Raw genomic sequence first — 20,602 nt, forward strand, 5'->3', positions numbered from 1 at the left:
CCAATTTATATAATAATTTTGCCAATCTCTTCTCTAAACACCATATACTATTTTATATTTCCTTAATTGTTTTATATTCCCTTAAATATTTTTAAAAGTGTATTTAATATCTACACAATCATCTTTTGGCTATTAGATAATTTATCTAACTTCTCACGTCTGACTGAATATTTAAGTAGTTTCAAGAACTTGTATTATAAAAAATGTATATCTCTAGCCAATCCTTTTGCAAAACTAAATTGAGACATGTTTACTTTCTACCACATGTTATGGTTATTTGCATTGGTTATCCTGTACGGTTATCCTGTATGCACTGTATGCTGTGATATTATCATCTAGATCTATCTTCAAGAATTAAGAATGTGGGGGCGTCCCTGGTGGTGCAAAAGGTTAAGTCTCAGCACTATCAAGCTATCACCAGCCACTAGGGCACGAGTTGGATCCCCAGCCAGGGAGCTGACCCACATGGTGCAGCAGACCTCTCCTGTCTAGCCCGCTGCTCCCCTCAGCAGTGTATTTCAATAGATCTGTCTTTTCTGCTCCCCACTCTGTCTCTGTTGAATCCTCTCACTCCCTGCACCTCTGGCCTATACCCTAGTTATTATATGAGTAAATAAATAAAAATAAAACTTTTTTAAAAAGGAATTAAGAATGCACTACTCCTGCTGCTAGAAGAGGGTTCTGCAGGTGGCACTCAGATACCAACTCCCCTCAAAAATTGCCTCAGCTGAAGAAAGATGACAGTCCCAAAGTCATAGCATCTTTGGTATGGCATCCCTTTTCAATTATAGCTCTTTGAGGCAATATAAAGACCAAAACTTCCCATTCTAATGGAGATAGCTCCATTTTCAAAACTTCTGTGAGTGGGTCAGCTGAGTCTTTCGGTGAGATCATGTCACTGCTTGACCTCAAGAATGATTTTTCAAATACCCATTTTATTTGTTTGTTTAATCATTCATTTCCCCCCCCCTCCAATTACGTTTATTAAGGTAAAGTTGGTTTACAACATTATTTGTGTTAAGGGTTATAGGTTCAAACATTTAAAAATGTATGCTTCCACACCCTGGCCACCACCAAAGCCCCAATAATCCTCCACCATGTTCCACTGGGTCCCCTTCCTACCTGATTCCCTCCCTATCACACTCCCCTTCTGATATGCCTCAGTTTTGCAGTCAGATGTCAAGGGTTTGTATTAGTTTGTTTTGTCTGACACTCTGTTTTGTTTCTCTATATTCCAGATATAAGTGTATCATCTGGTATCAAATACGCATTTTAATATTCATCACTACATAGTATGCAAAAAATCACCAAAAGTTATATCAGATGTTAGCTTTATCTAAAACCACATGTATTCTGTAGGTCAACTGTAATTACAACAATTTTCTAGAAAGTGAAGCTATACCTGTAACAACAAATATTTTAGCTTATTAAAAGAGGCCTACTTATTTCAAAAATCACAATAAAACACAATGTAATAATATGGGTACTACTGTAAGAGGCTAAAATTTAATAAACAATATTTTGGAAGAAGACAGAATAGTGACTTTCTAACACTTTTTTTATGGATAGATGAATTTAATGCTCTAACATGATCTCTTCCATTTTTTCGTGTAAATGTGCACAGAGCTATATAAATATGTGGACACTGAAAATGTTTCACATTAAAATACTGATGGCATTTTGAGAAAAAAAACAAATGTTGATTAGGAATGCAAAGCAGAAGACAACATCTGGAGAGATGACTCCTTCAAGAGTTCCCAGCCTGTAACCTTAAGTACCACCATACACAGAATTTAGAACAATGTCCTGTATATTGTGATACTGTGTACGTGTCATCTATCACAGTATATTCCCTCAAATTTCAATATTAAATTTTCAAAATTAAAGTTCAAATAGGACCTCCATGATGGCTTGGGTATAAGTCTCACCACTACAGTCTTAGTCGATCCCTGGGCAGGCACATATGGCACCAGACCTCTCCTGTCTTACCCACTGCTCCCCTTAGCAGTGTATTTCAGTCAATCTGCCTGTTCTGCTCCCCACTCTGACTCTTGTGAATCCTCTCATCCCCCACACCTCTGGCCTACATCCCAGTTCTTCTACATACACGCAAAAATAGTTCAAATAGCATTATGTTGATGCTGATGTTTTCAAATGAAGAAGCACAAACATCATGGAAAATTCTGCGAAGAGTTATTACAGCATATTTCAAGTTGACATTTTCACATTCAGATACAATAAACAAAGGATTAACTTTAATATATAGTAATGGAAGCATACTTGGTTGGCTGGGAAACCAGGGCATCTTTATGAAGTCGGTAGCACGGATATACGTTGAAGGTTCCAGGTTCCATAGAAACCCCTTCCACTGATGAAAAATCCTTTTCAACTAAGCCAAACATTTCCATCATCTTAAATCCTAAAAAAAAAACCAAACAAGCCAAGAATAGAGAATAAACAGGTACTTTAGGATCTTTAATTTTTAGCTAGTAAGCTAAAAGTATTTTTAAAAGAATCTGGACCCCATATGGCAGTTATTTAATGTATTTGTATTTGGAAAAACTGTAATAATGCATACCTGCCAGGTCAATGCCATCCTTGTGCACCATTGGGCAGGCTGGAAAACAAAACAAACAAAATATAAAATCCTATTTTTACCCAAATATAATTGTTCCCTGTCTCAAGAGCAGGAAGCTACCATAATCTTTCCGGATGTCAGTTGTGGAAAGAATCCAAGCCAGATGTGCCTATGGTTTTCTGTGGATTCCTAAAGCCTGATGTGCTCTAATTTCTCCTATTAAAACCAAAGGGCCACCACTTCCTTCTCCTCTCCCAAGTCTATTAAAATCGATAGTGATCACTTGAGAGCATGTGTTAGGACAGGACTCACTCTTAATGTATCACCCTGATGAGCACTCTTAACAGTCTTGAAAACTATTGACTACAGCTGTTTCATGCAGAGTTTCTTTTAAACACAGTTCAATATCACTAAGCAAAGTCTAGCAACCTAAATCTCTAAACTGGAGAGTTGTCTTCATAAGCTCAACACCACAAAGCTTAATGTCAGCACAACAGCTCTGCAAGTCCATGTTCTTTCCTCAGACCAAGATGAGAGTCATTATTTAACCAGCATTCAATAGTTCAGCCTTTAAGCAACATGAGTAAATACAAATGCCAAAGGACTAACTTGCTGATGCGGTTTCACAGACAAAAGTAATCAGCTCATCTTCAATTTTCTTAAAGGCGTCGAAGTCATCCACAAAGAAGACATGGCGTGTGCTGGGCTTGCTGCCAATGCTGACCAACTCTGAGTAGTCTGCATCGGCCACGCCGACTGCAAAAATGCTGTAGCCTGTGGCAGAAGGAGAACAGGTTTCTGATTACTTAAATTGCACAAAATACACAATGCAATAGAAGACATGTCCAAATGTTTAAAATACGTTTATTTAGGAGGGCAAGTAGTGGTGGATAATTCATTCTTTACAGTTCATCAAAATTCTGCATGTGCATATTTCATTATATGATAATGATCCCATCATTCCCTAAAGAAATTTTCCATTATAAAGAAACTCAAGAAGGCACCAATTAGTGGTTAAGAGAAAATAGCTGCAATTTGAGTAATATCTTTATGTCTGCATATTTTTAGAAGTATTTTAAAATTAAGGAATGAAGTGTCATTGAAACAAGAAATATTATCTCAGTTATTGTTGTTTTTTCTAGATTTAGAAACCAAGAAGTTAATATTTAGCAGCCAGAGGTGAGTCACAGGTCAATTCTTGGTAAATCAATATTAAATTACAATCTTCTAGGCATATCTTATAAAATAGAATCATCACACCAGTCCTACGACAATCTCCATTTTACAAAGGACGAGGCTGAGGAGTTTTTATGATCAGATTTTTTAATGTTTCTTTTTTATGGTATTGTAAGGGCGGGAACTGGGCACAGTGCAGGTTTTCTGATCCCATGCAGACCGGGTAAAGGAGTAGTCAGAGTCCTCAGTGGTTTTTTGCAGGTCTTTTATTGGGGTTCACCAAGCATATGGCAGGCAGGGGTGCTGGGGGGCCGGGAGGCTGGTAGGCCTCCCAGCCCCCAGCAAGTCTTTACTCTATCTAGGCTCTCTGGCATTGGTTCTGCTGCTTCTCGGCTTCTCTTTCGGCTTCGGCTGTGGCTTCTACTGCTGCTGCTACTGCTGCTGCTGCTGCTGGCGTCCCCGTGACGCCGCCCTTAAAAGCACAGTCTTAACTCAGCTGAATCCCATCTACCTATGCCCACACCCTATTCCAGGTGCCCGCCATCAGGCATGCATTCAGGACAAGGATCCATCATCTATCCTGATGGCGGAAGGGCAGAAAAGCCTGATTTTTCTTCATCCTACAGGTATTATATTTAATTGCTAGAATTTCTTATACAAGACATCCCTTATGTAATGAAAGTATTAGAGAAAACAAAACAAAAACAATAGATTTAAGAAAACTAGAGAAAACTCAGGCAGAGCGGAACATAAAAATACTTAGTTGAGGGAAAAAACAAAGACTTGTAACCTGGGAAGTATTTTTTTAAATCACATTATCGAGTTACTATTAAGAACGTTTTTAAAATATTTAAATAATGCAAATGTAGCCTTCCTCAAGACAAAAATACTAATCTAGCTACTGTTGCTTACCTATATAAACTTACCCTCTGATTGCATCTCCCTGGAGATTTTGTTCACATCATCTTGTGACCTCCCATCCGTTATAACCACGATGACTTTTGCAACGCCTCTTCTGGTACCTGACTCTGCAGTAAACAAAGTGTCTCGCACATGTTTGATGGCTCTTCCTGAAACAAGGAAGCAAATTCAGCTCAATTTCATTCCCTTCTATTTTGTGTTGCTAGGAGGGAAGGGTAAGAACGAAGTTCTTAAATGAATGAAAAATATAAGAATATATGTAATTACTAATAATTATTTCATATCTTAACTGGGATTTTTTGGTCTTACCTGTTTTAGTATTTCCTCCTTTGTATGAAATATGTTTAATTGCATCAAGCAGAGTCTCTTTGGTTTTGTAAGCATTAAGTTTAAATTCTGTTCTGGGGTCATCAGTGAACTGAACCATTGCAACCTAGAGAAAGAGGGTGTATTTGTTTTTACATATATGCAGACTTCCTCTGGGTAGGCGAACACAGAAAAGAGTATGGTACCACCCACAACTTTAATCTCTTCCTTAACCCAATCCACATTTCCTTAGTTAAAATCTCACACAATTACATAACAAATGTAATGGTTATGTTAAACAGCCTATTTCCCCTAAGTACTTTTTAGGAAGTCATTTATTTTAAAACCTCATGAAAGCACATTTTGCCATTTCATTTGGCAGAGAAAAATGGATGTGAGGTCTTGTAACTTGATAAAGGCCAGAGGCTCAGAGTTGGATTCTTCGCAAGGATTTCTTTAGAAAGCAACCCTAGGAAGAAACTACCACTAGTCTACCATTTTACAGATGAAACTGAGGCACACAAAATCAAGCAAATTGCCCAAGATCACAAGAGCGGTCACTGGGGAACCAACAGGTGAAGCCAGGTAAACGCTACTTCAAAATCTGTCTTCCTAACTACTGCAATATAACCTTGGCTCTTATTCCTGGTGATTTGGGTCCATTTAAATGTATTGGTTCTTGGGTCTCCCTGGTAGCGCAAGGGGTTAAGATGCAACCTATGAAGCTCTCCACAACCACTGCAGCATGAATTCGATCCCTTTTGATCCCCTGCCCTCCAGGGAGCAACCCACACGGTGCAGCAGACCTCTCCTGTCTCGACCGCTGCTCCCCTCAGCATGTACTTCAGTCAATCTGCCTGTTCTGTTCCTCGCTGTCTCTGGTGAATCTTCTCACCCTCCACATTTTTTGGCCTGTACCCCAGTTATTGTATACATAAATAAATAAATCTTAAAAAAAAATAAAATAAATAAATATATTGGTTCTTGTTTGTTTGGCAGCACTGTGATGGTGGGGGGGGGGGTGAAGACAGCATCTTCAGAGCGCTGTCTTTGATTCCATGATTCTGAATTCCTGCCAACTTATCCTGATCTACTGCAGATGTCACTATGCTTAGGAAACCTCTTCTGATTCCTCTATTTAAGACAAATTCCTCCCTCAGTTTCACATCTATTTGTGTCTTATGATACCTCTTCCATTCAAATGCACTCAGTCACTTTTTCAAAGTAAACATTTTAATGTCTTTAAAACACACACACACACACACACACACACATACTTTTAATGTCTTTGAGGGTAGGGAAAATATTGGGACTATCCTTAAGGGAGATACTCTATCCCATCATATAAAAGAAACATCCACTAACAGGGTCATTCTAACCTTATTTTGCTGAGCTCAATAGCTTTTAAGGATTAGTCTTTTCTCAAGCTGTAGCAACCACCAGTAAGCCACATTGTCCATTCTCTCATTTAGGGTTGGGTCCAATCATTACGGTTCTTTGCCAATATCCTCTGATTCATAACCATAATAATAGCTTGAGATAATCTTTTAATGTGTAGAATGAATTAATTATTGATCAATTAGCCTTACTTGAGTTCCATCTGCACCAATCTTGTCCAGTGCTCCAACAGTGCTATACAGAAAGTTAATGATCTTATTGAAATTGTCATCTCCAATACTCCAGGATCCATCCACCATAAACACCAGATCTGCCTTGGCTGCTCTACATACTGAAGATTAAGAATAAATTTTGAATCAGTGATAATGTGAAAACATATTATTAAATCAACAAAGCAGAGGATAGTTTTTCTGTTAATTAGAGCTCTGCCCCATAATGAAGATGCTCATCTTTTAAGATTCATATTCCAAGCTCAAGTTCATTATACTTTCTGACCATCTTGTTACTCCTATACCCAAGGCTCCTAGTGACTATGAAGCTTCTATCAAACATGTAGAATTAGAGAAGAAAAAATTCACCGACCTCAGTCCCAAAGACTAGAAATGAATGAACACAAAAATGTAGAACTAAAATCATTTAGAGGTCAATCCCTAGTGTCTACAGACCAGGAGGAAAGTATCACTTACTTTCTTTTCAAAGTATTACTCGGTGTACCCTGTGCTGTGCTTATTGGTTTAGAAGTTAACTTCAGAGAGATTCAATGCATTCAGACATAAGTAACACAGTGGAAACAGATTAATCCTCAATTTGAAATGTGCTTAAACTAAGAGCATAAACAAACTTTAATTCTAGCCTTGCTCAAAAATTCTGCCACCCATTGATATGTGTCAAGAAATGTACACTAATGCTAGCCCAGAGAAACTATTATCAGTTTGTATTACTACACACCAACAGTAAGAGACGAGCAAAAACAAACCAAAAACCAAAACCAAAACAAGACAAAACAAAAAAAAACCCTATTCCAATAAAAGCATTTTTAATAGTCCTTTTTTTTGGTATCAAGACCTGTTTCAGATTATCTATGCATCACTTCCCCTTTATTAGTGTAGATCATTGTGGTTGAGGGTTTTATGATACATCAAACAATTTATTTTTTAGTAAAGCTGGGTCTTTTAATCATAGGCCAGTTGCACAACTATGAGATAATGTGCCTTTCTTTAAAAAAAAAAAAAAGCTCACTTGATTTGTATTTTAATAGTGCAACTTAATTCCCTTAATGCTAATGTAAAATAAACCATCTCCAAATGAGATATTACTCCAGGGACAATAAGGATTGGTGAGGTTATTCTAATGAGTCTCAGGATTTATGAAGTTTTATAAATTTATGGTTTGAATTTAGGCTAATTATAAGCTTATAAAAGAAAACTTGGTTTTCTGTTTCTAAAGACAGATGAAATCAAAATTGTGAATGATCTTTGAAATGAGAGCAAAATCTATTTGAAACTATACTCAAGATGAAAATTTTACATTAATCCAAAAATATATTTCAAAACACATGAAGGATTTATCTCTGGAATAAGAAATTGTGTTTTTAATTTTCTGTCTACTTTTTTATTTTTAACCTTTGTTCAGTAAATATTCAGCATCACTTTAATAATAAAAATTTATAGTTATTTTAGTTAAATACAATCAGGACAAATAGAGTCTAAAACAAACACGGTTTTCAGGCTGCAAAATCCCCACCATATAAAATCACCCTGACAAAAATTAAGACCAATGTTTCTACCCTTAACCCCACAGACCTTTCCAAACTACCTAAGTCTTCCATAAGCACATGTGTGAATGTCTCCTGAATAATATCCATACTCAACTGTAAACAAAAATATTCTGACCTTGAAGAGTTCTGAATTATCTGCATCAGAAAAGTCTTATTATCAAATTCATCCAACTAGAATGTTGTTTTACATTCCAGTAGTGAGACTCATTATATTTATTGAGACTACAGAAAGCCATACATGAAGATGGTAGAAGAGAGTTGGCATTCCACAAAGTAAATAGCATGGAAAGGTTCAGGCCAGCATAAGAATAATGTAAGGGGATGCTGAGATGTACAAATCTGTTGTCACTGAACACAGGTAAAAGATGCCATGAAGTAGGTTGATGATTAATGACTTTGCATGAATGCTGGGAGGAATATTGAATTTTGCTAGAGTTTCTCACTGTCTCTTTCCTTGACCATATCGCTGCCCAGAATCTGATCTTTAAAATGACTGTAAGCTCCTGTAAACAGGAACAGCTTATTTTTATTGCATCCCTGCCAGGTAAGAAGCACTTTAAAGTGCGTGATGAATTGAACTCTTTCGATACAAATGTGAATTCTACCTCTCTCCTGTCCTTACTCTGGTTCATGCTCCCCATCCACCAAAGTTAACTTTCCCCCTCATACAAACATCTCATTACAGGTTTTTTTCTGATAGGATAAAGCCCAAGCTCCTTATTCTTATTCAGACAAACCACTTCATTACTGTCTTCTCACTCTTTTCAAAATGTTGATTAAATTCATTAATCTCTTTCATGAACAATTAACCTGCAACAGCATTAACTGTTCTTATTTCTGGACTACAATAGTATAATCTCCATTTTCTAACATATTCTTTAGTGGTAACTAACCCAGCAAACACCCGTTCTCTAGCAGAACTGAGAATTAGCATAAAGTTCCAATCATTTATTATTATTGAATTCTTAGTGGCTGGCATAAGAATTTTGAGAATGAATAACAGGGTTAATAAATGTTCATTAAGTGAATAAAAAAATTAATGACCATACTATGCTGGGATGATGTTTTAGAAAATTACCTTAACAGTCAGGTAAGATATAATAAGGGATTTTCATGGTGACAAGAAAAAAGAGGTAAACTGGGAAATTATTAACCTTGCCTATAAAATCATGAACTACATTCACATTCACCAATTATGTAACTCTTCTTTCTTGATGAGTGCTTACTACTCTGAAACCTTCGATGAAATAAATACAATGCAGTTCTGTTAGAAAATCTACTTTCTCTATATATTCTATTATTAACTGGGTATTTATAAGGATTTATAGGGCTTGATAAGCATTCATGCTATAGAGAATACTAGGTAACACAATAAATACCTTTTATTAATACCTTGATTTTCAAATGAACAACAAAACCAACAAAAATCCTAAACCTAAAATCACAGCATTATTGTATTATTCTGTTACCTTCCTTTGCTGGTGGAATGGTCGGAGGAAAAGTAGGTGGTTGAGTAGGAAGTGCTTCTGTGAAGAAGAGGAAGAAAGAATATCTATTAGTCATTTTATCTATGGCAAAGAGGGTATGGTCAAGCATGCAAGTGAGTGATTTTTAAAAATTTATTTATTTATATATATTTTACATCATTGTTCATTGTTAAACAGCATTTGCTTTCTTTTTCAGGTGTAGTCCCATCAGAATTTCCACCACCAATTCACCCGTGCACCATCAATATAGTCCCTTGTGCTCCTCGCTCCCTCCTTCCGATCCCTGTCCTTCCCCCTACCCTGCAGGATGTCTCTGGTTTATAATTGTCTGTTTGTTATTGTTTTGTTTTGTTGTTTGTATTGTTATTTTCCCCCTGATGCCTCATTTTGTTCCCCTATATTCTTCCCATATGTGAAACCATTGATTTTTTTTTTTTTTTCCTGCTGAGCAAGTCAGTAATTTTAACAATTGTCTTGTTTGAGACTTTAGTGAATTGAGTGACTACTATAAATCAGCCACCACCTTGAAAACTGGCTCCATCCACCCCTCACCTCAGACTGAAGACTTGAAATGTAATGTTGCCACCATTCGGTTTACACAGCAGGAATCAACACACACTGTCAACTACAAAGTGGTTCTAGGGCTGTTTTAAGGCAGGAATTCTGCCAACCTATTTCTGATCAGTCTCCAGCTGCTTTCACATATATAATAAACTTCATTTCCATTCTGCCTTACTAAGGAGCGACCATCAATCCTTGTTCAGTAGCTATGGCCCACCCCCAGCCTGCATTCCCAGGTGTGGTCCCCAGTGGACTCTGATTCACTCCCTCTTCAGCTCAGACTGTATTGAGAAAAAATTTGGTTCTGAAGACCAAACAGCAGGACTTTAGGAAGTTTCAATGTATCAGCTCAGTTCAACCTGAAAGATGAAGGGTAAGAAGTCTACCTTAGAAGCAAAAGTGAGGTTTGGTTAGAGGACCCGGGAATAGTTCCATCAGCAAGGCGAAGATCCTATCAGTTGTCATTGCAAAGCAATAGGAAATTATGGCTTCATTAAACATCCTAAGTATTATTTTCTTAAATTCTTTTTTTAAAGGTTTATTAATTTATGCATATAAGAGTTGGGGTACAGGCCAGAGGAACGGGGGGTGAAAGGATTCACCAGAGACAGAGTAGGGAACAGAACAGGCAGAGTGACTGAAATACACTGCTGAGGGGAGCAGCGGGCGAGCCAGAAGAAGTCTGCCTTGCCATGTGGTTTGCTCTCTGGCTGGCCGGGGATCAAACTCGTGCTGCAGAGTTGCTTCACAGTGTGGCTGCGGATTGCTTCACAGTGTGGTGCTTAACCCCTTTTGTCACCAGGGAGGCCCAAATTCTTTTATTTTTGACACTAAAAAATTTAAGAAACATAGGGAAAATTCTTTTTACATCCCATTTTAATAGAAGGGAAAACCTTCAACTACTCATAACCATTTAGAGAGGGTCATTTGGCCTCTGCAGACAGAAAGTGCCAGAGCTGGGAGCACTTCAACTCAGGCAGACTATTTGCTGGGAATGTTGTAAAGGGAATTCCTTCATTGGCAGAAATGTTGGAAGACATGAATTTTAAGATCTCTTCCAAGTCTGAGTCAATATAATGAAATTTTTTGAGTAAAATGATTCAACATTTAAGAGAATGCAGTAATAATATGTAACTGATATGGAAAAATGTTTGCGATAAATTAGTCTGTGAAATGAAGTAAGTCAGAGAATATGATGGTATGATTCCATTTGTGAAGCACAAAAAAGTGCTATCCATTTGATATGTCTACATGAAATATACCTGCAATATACCTTTATAGAGATATATCTGATATAGATTGATATCTCTCTCTATCTTTATCTCTATCTGGTGGGATTCCTTGAGGGAGATGAAGGTGGCACAAATGAGTACTTCCGGGAAGGAATGATGGAGGAAGAGGGAAGTTGGAAGGAAATGACAGTTCATTTTATACCTCTGTGGCATAATAATTAATATATATCTACAGGTACATATATGTCACTTTTATCTTTTAAAGGCCATTTTTTTGAAATTATTAAGTTGCAAAAGTTAAAAAAAGATGTTGTGAAAAATCTGAATACTAAAGTTTGCTTGCAAGTCCCATAAAATGCTTCTAAAGCAAATTTATTTATCTTAAAATCTCTGAAAGCCATGGGTCATCTTTATAATTGTTCATCTCCTTTAATGTTGAAAATTGAAGCAGATTCTAAGTTCTGTCATTAAGTCAAGCACCAAATCTGTGAGTCAGGTGGCAGTCAGATAAACATGCTGGGGCAAAGCATCTAGACAAAGAATCTCTTGGGTAAGAACCCCCATGAAGTGGTGATGTAGGTTTATATGTGTTTCCTTAAATAAATAAATATATTTTAATAATAAGTAAATATATTTTAAGTTCAGAAACATATTTAAAATATACTTTGTATCTCAGGCTGGCATACAGGTGGTCTCTGTCTTTAAAAATGTGAGTGGGCCTAGGTATTTAACCAAAGGACACAGAAACATCAATTCCAAAGAGCACCTGCACCCCTATGTTTAGAGCAGCACTATTTACAATAGCTAAGCTTTGGAAACAACCCAAATGCCCAAAAATAGATGACTGGATCAAGAAGATGTGGTACATATACACCATGGAATATTACTCAGCATTCAAAAAAGATAAACACATGCAATTTGCAGCAACATGGATGGCGTTGGAAGGGATCATGCTCAGCGAAATAAGCCAGAGAGAAAAAGAAAAATACTGGATGGTCTCACTCATAGCAGGAATCTAGAAAACTTAAATAAGGGACCAGGAAAATGAATAACTATAAGAAAGTGAAAATCAAAATCAACAAAAAACTATGAACCAGAGACACTCTATGGGGGGTAGAGGGCAGGAGGGGAGGGATTGGGGTCAAAATAAGGGGGTTGCAATTGTATGGGGAATATAAAAATAAAATTTATTAAAAAAAGAATAAAAGTAATATCACATTTAAAAAAAAATGTGAGTGGTGAGGGGGCATGTGGAAGATTGCTCTTCATTGCTTTAATTGGAGAGTTGAACTACAGTCAAGCCACTTCTTCAACTCTAGTTGAACTAGAGTCAAGCCATGTTATAAGAAAACAGATGTCCCCAACATAAAGAAAACATTTGTATCAAATAGAGCTGTCCAAATTCACCCAAGCTGGATAGTTAACAGTTATGGGGTTAAGGTTAGGGGAAGTTGAATTAGACCAGGGGTCCCAAATGCAAATGTTTTCCAAGGCCAGGCAGGTAATGAGTGTGAGCAAATACCTTAACCTGAACCTAGAGGAACAGCAACCTGACAGCCCATGTGCTGTGTATAAGACACAGCAGTTCCCTGGTTTCAGCAGACGGACTGTGTGCCAGTGCTGTCAGATGATTTGAATTTTCAAATGACACAATAAAACTTAAAAGGTATGGCTAAGAAAACATGTCTTATAGTGAGATCCCTTGACAACCACTTGGTAATAACAGTAATGATGACAACAAGGATGTGTTGAACAATATACAGGTGGAAAAGCTTTTCAACAGCTTCTCTTATTGGATCATCACTACTGCCCACAGAGGAAAGGGAGTAGGCTTGAATTTTACTAGTGGGCAAAAAAGGAGCTCATAAGTGAATAACTTCTGTTATAATTCAAGATAACTATGTTTGGAAAGGCCTCAATTGAGTCTGTTTGACTCTAAATCTTGCTCAGTAGAAAACCTCTAATAACCTATAATGATACTCTCCTCTATTCACAAAACAGAATACTAATCACCAATATGCAAAACTCCAGATACATTCTACAACATGAATTAACCTCAGAAACATAAGCTAAGTGATAGATACCAGATGCAAAAGACTATCGGTTCCTTATTTCCACTCATATGAAATGTTCAGAAAAGGCACATGTAAGAAAAGAAAGATTTAGCAGGGCTGGGTGTTGGTAAGAGGATTGGACTGTGACTGAGCATTAAAGATCTCTTTGAGTTGATGAAAATATTTAAAATTGGATTGCAGTGATGACTACACAGTTCTTTAAATGGGTGAACTTTTGTTGTGTGAACACATGTGTGATACAGTGTTAAATATTTCAGTTTTATGAAGTCTACATTTCAGAAAAGAATAGATTATTCAATTTATTATTCTTTCATTTTCTGTTTCTGTAGGTCACACATTGGTGATTTCTTCCTGGAAGCGCCAGATGACCTGAGAGACCTAAGCACCAACACTTTCTAAATGTCAGATTCAGGAGAGAGGGTCTACCCAGAAAGTCCAGTGCCCACCACCGATTCCAGAGATTTCAAATTTAAGTTCAAAACACCATGTAAGTATACTAATGACCCCCAAATTTACTATAGTTCAAATCATTTTAAAGTTCATGACCTTTAGGTCAGGAATCCTTGATTAAAAGCCATTCTAAGATGTTAACACCCTCTTTGCTCCTTAGAACATGTAAAAAGTCCTTTGTTTTAATTTTACACTTTGCCTTTCCTTTCAGTGCATCAGATCAGCAGCCAACTTGGAAAAAGAGCAAGAGAGTCTTAAGCAGGCAATAACTCTGAGGTCAACCAGTTGAAACATCTTGGCCCCATGCCCACCCTAATGGCCATGCTTATATGCCATTGTTTTAATGTCAGGACCCAGTCCTTATACTTCATTTCACACTCCACATACCACAAATGTTCCTTATGACCATAGATCACAATATAGGTCATTGTTCCAAACACTCTGTCATCCTGTGGCCTTACAGTCCCTTGTGAAACATATGGGGAATGGGGAAAAAATGTGCAGATGACATCAGTAGATCCAATGCAATGAATTCTGGGACTGGATAAGAAGAGCAAAACTTGTATTACATTAATTCCCGTGCATTCATAGACAGTATTTTTCTAAATGGAATAAGGTCTTTGAACCCAAGATGAATGCCTATAATATTTTTGCTCATGTAGATAGGAATCAGGAGAGAACACAGTTGACTCACGTGTTTTTTCCATGATGCTCACACTGGGTCCCTCAATCTCTTGGAGCTTTGTATAAACACTGATTTTGTATTCTGAATCAGGCTGAAGTCCATAGAAGCAATGACTGTTTGAGCCTCCACCCAAAGTGGATTCTTGCTTTTGAGTATCTATAATGCAAACACAACAAAACATGCACATATGAAAATTTACAAACAGTAGACAATTTGCTTCTAAAACACTTAATACTCTTTGCCGAATCAGATAACTCCAGAATGTTTGAGATAGTCTATCATTTTTCTGAAGAACTAACATATCCACTGATTTTTTTTTATAATTGAAAACCACATTTTATATATTCAAAAATGAGATTCACTAATAAAAGACTTCTGAGGTTAACCCTCTAATGAATGATGAATTATGAATGTACATAATTATATGTACACATCTTAATTGATCTCTTGGGCAGGTGTGGAGGTGAGCACATTTTTATCTTATTTTCCAGAATTTAACTGGCAGGCATTATTAGAAATACTAATTTTACTAACTGCATTTAATATTTTGTGAATCAATCTTGTCTTTTGCCAATTTACTTATTTATTTTAATTGAGCTAACACTGCTTTACAAAAGTGCCTATGATTCAGAGGTGTAGGGTCACACCTCCTTATGTTAAGGGGAAATGATGTCCTGAGCTAATCCCATGCAGGCTTTGTGGACCCCACCCCCACTCCAGACCAAAGCCATCAAGACATTGGGAAAGACAAATCCCGTCACCACCAAAGGGAAGGTGGCTGGGACGTGAGGGTGGAGTTAAGCAGCCAGGTTTGATAAAAACCAAACACGTGGGCCTTGGGGGGCTCACTCTCTTGCTCTCTCACTCTCTTGCTCGGCCTCCTGGCTTCACGGCTCCTGGCTTGCAGCCAGTTCTCAGAGTGCTATTTGGGATTCCAGATCGGCGGATCGAGTAGGATGCATTTCAAACTTTGTCTCCCACTTTTCTCCCTGAGCTGTACATTTCCTCATTTCTCCTTCCCTTTTGAATAAACCTTTTATTAACCTTTCGCGTGTGCCTGCAGTAGAGCACTGATAAGTCCTTTTAAGCGTGCAGGTGAGGACCCACAGTCAGGGAACCCGTTTTGTATCGGGGCTGCCCTGTAACACTTAGATGCATGTCTTCCCAACGCTCCCACCACCAAGGCAGCCACAGTCCTTCACCATAGTCCATTGTGCCCCCTTTTCTCCTCATTTCCACATCCCAAATCCAAATTGCTTTGCCATCCTGGGAGAATTAGAGTTGTTCCTTAGGTAGAGTCTGTGGAAGTTGAATTAATTATATTCATCATTTCCTGAGGACTTACTAAGTGCCAGATTCTGTGCTTGGTATTTAATGAAAACAATAACAAATAATAATAGCCAACAGGGGACAAGCACTTTATGGTATTTATGATATTTCACCCTTACAACGTTTATAATTACACTAAGTCTGAAGACAAGAAACTGAGACCAGAAAAGGAAGTAAATTACTCAATAAGCAGCAGAATTGAAATTTAAATTCAGAGCTCAGAGTCTCAGAGAATGTTGCTTTAATTTCTATTAATGTACCATGAAACATGTAAGTTAATCATATGGGTATTCTAATGAAACAGTTTGGGAGCTGCTGAGCACCTAGCAAATAAGTGCCTTTCTGGACAAAATGGATGGATCTTGAGATGATATTCAGTGAAATAAGTCAGAAAGTGACAGACTGTTAGCTGAGATTCTCATTCATTTGCAGAATATAAATAACCAAAGAAAACAAACTGTCAAAACAATAAGTCTTAGACTCTATGAAAAATTTATTAATTTCCAGATGAGGTGATTCCTAAAGGGTCTGGGGGAGGGAAGGCAACTGGCGAGGGTGGCTCTGGAGAGCTGGTCAAGGGGAAGGGAAACAAGTGCACATGTGGAGGTGTGACATTGCTCTCCTCAAAAATATACAGATGTGTAAACTAGTGGCAAATCAATAAGACTTGAAAAAAAATTAGCAAGTCTCAGATGAGAGGCTCCTTATGACTCAGTACTTCCCACACCATCGGACACAGCTGCCTATGTTGGTGACTTTGATGACTAAGGAGATTCACATAGATTTCTCACAGGCTCAAAGTGTTGATTTTTTTACCACATGGGCAATTGATTAAATGGAAAATCACTGCAATAACAAAAGAACAATAATGCAAATCTCCCCTTCCAGATTGATCTTCACCTGATCCATTTTGTATCCTAGTCAATGCCTTATGTAGCTCTGTTTATAGGAATTTAGAAACCAGTGTTACAAAATTGTATTACTTAAATACACTACACTTAATCATTTCATGGTTAGTGTTTGTGCAGAGGAGCTTATTAAGACAAAATATGGAAAATATATAAACAGACCAGATGTTTTTTAATGTACAAAATGCAGAAACATTATGATTTTTTTCCTATTTTAAAATTATATCTATTGAATTTCAATCTGTATTTTAATATATATTCAAACTGTATTTGTATACTATAGTATAAGTGTATCAGAATAAACATGATATATATTTGAAATTTTGTTTATTGACAAATAATGATTTTTAAAAATATAATTAGTCATTGGTTAAATGGAATTTACATTCATTTTTATATTTGTGAATACTGAAGTGTTCCCAAAGTGAACTTTACCATAAAAACTTTAGAATATATTTGTGGAGAATGAATTAAAGTCTACTTGAATAGTTTATCATCTACTAAGCAATAAAACATTGGTAAACTGTGTGCTTTGCGTTCCTGATATTCATGTTCAGTCTGTAGTTCCCAGTTTCAGAACCCTACAATAGCTGCCTCTTTCTGACCCTTAACCACCCTGTGGAGCCTCAAGCAAGCTTCTGTCACCACCTGCAAAACAGACATTTCTTAAATCCAATAATGGTTCCAGTTTTCTCTCTCCAAAAAAGCTTCCAGAAACTCTCCAGGAATCAATTCTAGAGATGTGCTTTTCTGTCAACTAGTTTATTTTTCATGGCCCCCATGCACTTCACAGACCCTTGACAATAGAATATAAGTGGGATTTACTGCTGAAACAGTAGTTTTAAAATCTAGAAACCATTGGAAAATTGGAGCTGGCCCTTCAAAATAAATGGAAACCATATCAGTTGATTCCCAATACTAACAAGAACTGGTTGCATGAATGGGGGGGGGGGGTGTGTGAATATAATTCATGTTGCTTTTGGCATGGCTGATTCAGGTCTAATGACTTTGCCTTACAGGAAAACATTTGAACTGATCAAATCATGACTAATATCATCAAGCCCTTGTGCCAAAAGCAGGGAGTTAATATATTTTTTGGAACAGGGGGAAAAACTGTCTTATTTATGCATTCATTCAGCAGTTACCGATATCCACAAGCAAAGACTATCTGCTATCCAAATGTTTTATTGGAATTTCATGATATAAATTGATCCACTCCCTAGGTCTCTCAACTACACTGACCTCCAATCATAGTATCACTCCTTCAAAAATTATAGACTTGAGAATAGGTTTTGTTTCATATGATCTTTTTTTGGGGGGGGTAGGGGGGTGATGGTGGTGGATTTGGTCTTTTATAAGGTAGTCCCTGCAATTTCTACCCTTGTTAAGGGATGATATTGCAAAGTTGACATTTCAGCACTTAAAGATAGAAGACAAGGTATCCATTCTTTGGAATCTTCTTAAGACAGGAAAGAAAGAAATTCACCAAGTTATGGGGGCTAGAGAGGAAATACAGTATTTTGACCCATGTATTTGTATATGTAAATACATGAACTTGAAGGGAAACACTATATTTAACTTCAGGTTCCAAGTCAACTCAAAAACAGCTGGAGAGAGACAGAACTCTGGACCATCCACAGAACTAATAGAAGTTCCCATGAGGTTCTGAGTTGCCCAACACCAACCAGAAGTCTCTGTCTTTGGTCTTTCCACAATTACCCAAAAGCCTACAATTTAATCTGGCAAGTGGATCACTGTTTCAAAAGCAGATTTTATTTCAGTCTATCCTGAGAGGAACTTAACCCTCTGGTAATGTTTTTTTTTAATTTCTTCTTGACTATAAAAAATGCCATAATATTTACATGGTAGAGGACATCTGTTGTTTTTGCCTGGCTTGCATTTAACTCATCTTTCTTTGACTATGTTCCTCCTCACACTTGGTCCTTATATTTGGGAAGGACTGAATAATAATCCCCTCCAGATAGTAGGGAGGGAGGTAACTTGATCCAACCAGTCTGTTTATTTCATGCTCTTGAACTCAATGATAGATTTAGAAGCATGTGGCCCAAACCAGGTTGATATGACTCAGTATCTGTGCTTGTGTTGAAATTACTGAAACACAGAAAGTTCTTTTTTTTTTTTTTAATTAATATGGTTAAGCCGTAATCTGGAAAAAATGTAATTCTGGATCTGACAGGGCCAATCCACAGAATTTACAGAACAAAGGCAGAGAAGAGCAGATAAGAAGAACAGTGCAAGACTTTATCTCAATGACATTGTTTGAACATCTGGATTTATATGGGTCTGAAGCCAGATAATTTTGAACTTTTCAATCTATTACCCAATACATTGGCATTCTTGCTTAAGTCCCTTTTTATATCATTTACAAAGAAACTTGCATTATACAGTTTATCCACAAAAACCTTGGAAATTTGTAGGTATTACCTCAGATGAAGCCTTGAAAGAAGTCATTTAGAATCCTTTCTCAGCTTCAGTGAAACCCAGAGAAGAAAGTTGATAGTAGTTGTTGTTAGAGTTCAAGCCTCTCCACTGACTTCATCTGAGACACCTCCCCTCTCCTGCCCATGGGGAATATATTTTTTAAAACTGGGAAAAACTTACCTGTCAAACAGTAGGACTTTGGCTAAGGTATTAAGAAACTGGCCACCCTGGAATAATGCACTTCTCCATCACATGGAACATTGGGTCCAGTTTGTCTCCAGCATCCCACCCCCCATGGAAGCAAGGACTGAATTTTCTGTGGAGGCAGTGTGAAGTGCCAACAGGAGAGATTAGACTATAAACAGTGGTTACTGGGACTCATCTGCCCATGGAAAAGCGAGCCTCTTAGCAAAGTACTTCAAAGGCAGTGATGACATTTCTCTGTAGGCTAAGGAAATTCAACCTAATCTCCCCAACTCCAAAGTGGAAAGACTAAACTCTAAGTTAAACTAAGTTGAAATATTTCTACATCTCCTCTACTGCTAGTCCTACATTCTCTCCCTATCCCTAACACTTCTTTTCAAAGCTGTCCATTAGAATCTGCTGCGATCCAGGAGCCACAAAAACTATGGTTATATCCATTCATTGATGAGAAAACAGGATTTGGGAAGGTTAAATAATTGGCCTAACCAGTCATCTGACTCCATATCCTGCATGATTCAACCACAGTGCTGCCTCCTCAAGAAGATGGCTCTTGTATCATGTTAATGTGTTTGTCAACAGTAATTTGCACAGAGCTCAATGCAGGAGTGCTTGGCAAAGACACACAGACAAGTTGCACTTACCCTGGAGGGATTCAATAACTACTCTGTAAGCAGTGGCATGACGCTGCACCTGCCACTGAGCACACAAGCTGGTCATCTGAATCTGGTCTGCTTGAAGATTGGTCACACCCAAAAACACTGTAAAAAAAGAGAAACATAATTGTCCCATATTGTAGGCAGTGACACAAATGTTCCCAAGTCTGAGCTTTAAGATGCACAATTCTAACTCAAAGTTTCATATAGAAAGATGGGAAATCCATCAACCCACAATTAACTAGTGCACAAAAGAATTATTCTATGACTTCAAAAAGTACTTGCATCACAGCACATATCATACATTTATTTATTTGCCATTGTGAAAGGTTTCATTTTGTTTGGGAGGAGAGAGAACAAATAAACACACTTAATTGTTTACTTTAAAGACAAGAACATAAAACAATTTAAATACTCTCA

General features: G+C 37.3%; 1 protein-coding gene across 2 annotated transcripts in view; it reads right to left on the bottom strand.

Moving 5' to 3' along the window:
* The window catches only part of COL14A1 (collagen type XIV alpha 1 chain), a gene marked incomplete at both ends in the record, with an annotated part of 147,086 nt that overhangs the window by 71,564 nt on the left and 54,920 nt on the right, over positions 1-20,602 (bottom strand). For both annotated transcript variants that reach the window (XM_084229787.1, XM_084229786.1), the window contains 9 exons: positions 2,281-2,419; positions 2,579-2,617; positions 3,188-3,352; positions 4,681-4,824; positions 4,985-5,108; positions 6,571-6,710; positions 9,626-9,682; positions 14,656-14,802; positions 20,171-20,287. In XM_084229787.1, coding sequence (XP_084085913.1) covers positions 2,281-2,419; positions 2,579-2,617; positions 3,188-3,352; positions 4,681-4,824; positions 4,985-5,108; positions 6,571-6,710; positions 9,626-9,682; positions 14,656-14,802; positions 20,171-20,287 — 1,072 coding nt within the window. The remainder of the gene's footprint in view (positions 1-2,280; positions 2,420-2,578; positions 2,618-3,187; positions 3,353-4,680; positions 4,825-4,984; positions 5,109-6,570; positions 6,711-9,625; positions 9,683-14,655; positions 14,803-20,170; positions 20,288-20,602) is intronic.

This window comes from Talpa europaea, assembly GCF_964194135.1.
Source record: "Talpa europaea genome assembly, chromosome: 3".
Lineage (NCBI taxonomy): Eukaryota > Metazoa > Chordata > Mammalia > Eulipotyphla > Talpidae > Talpa > Talpa europaea.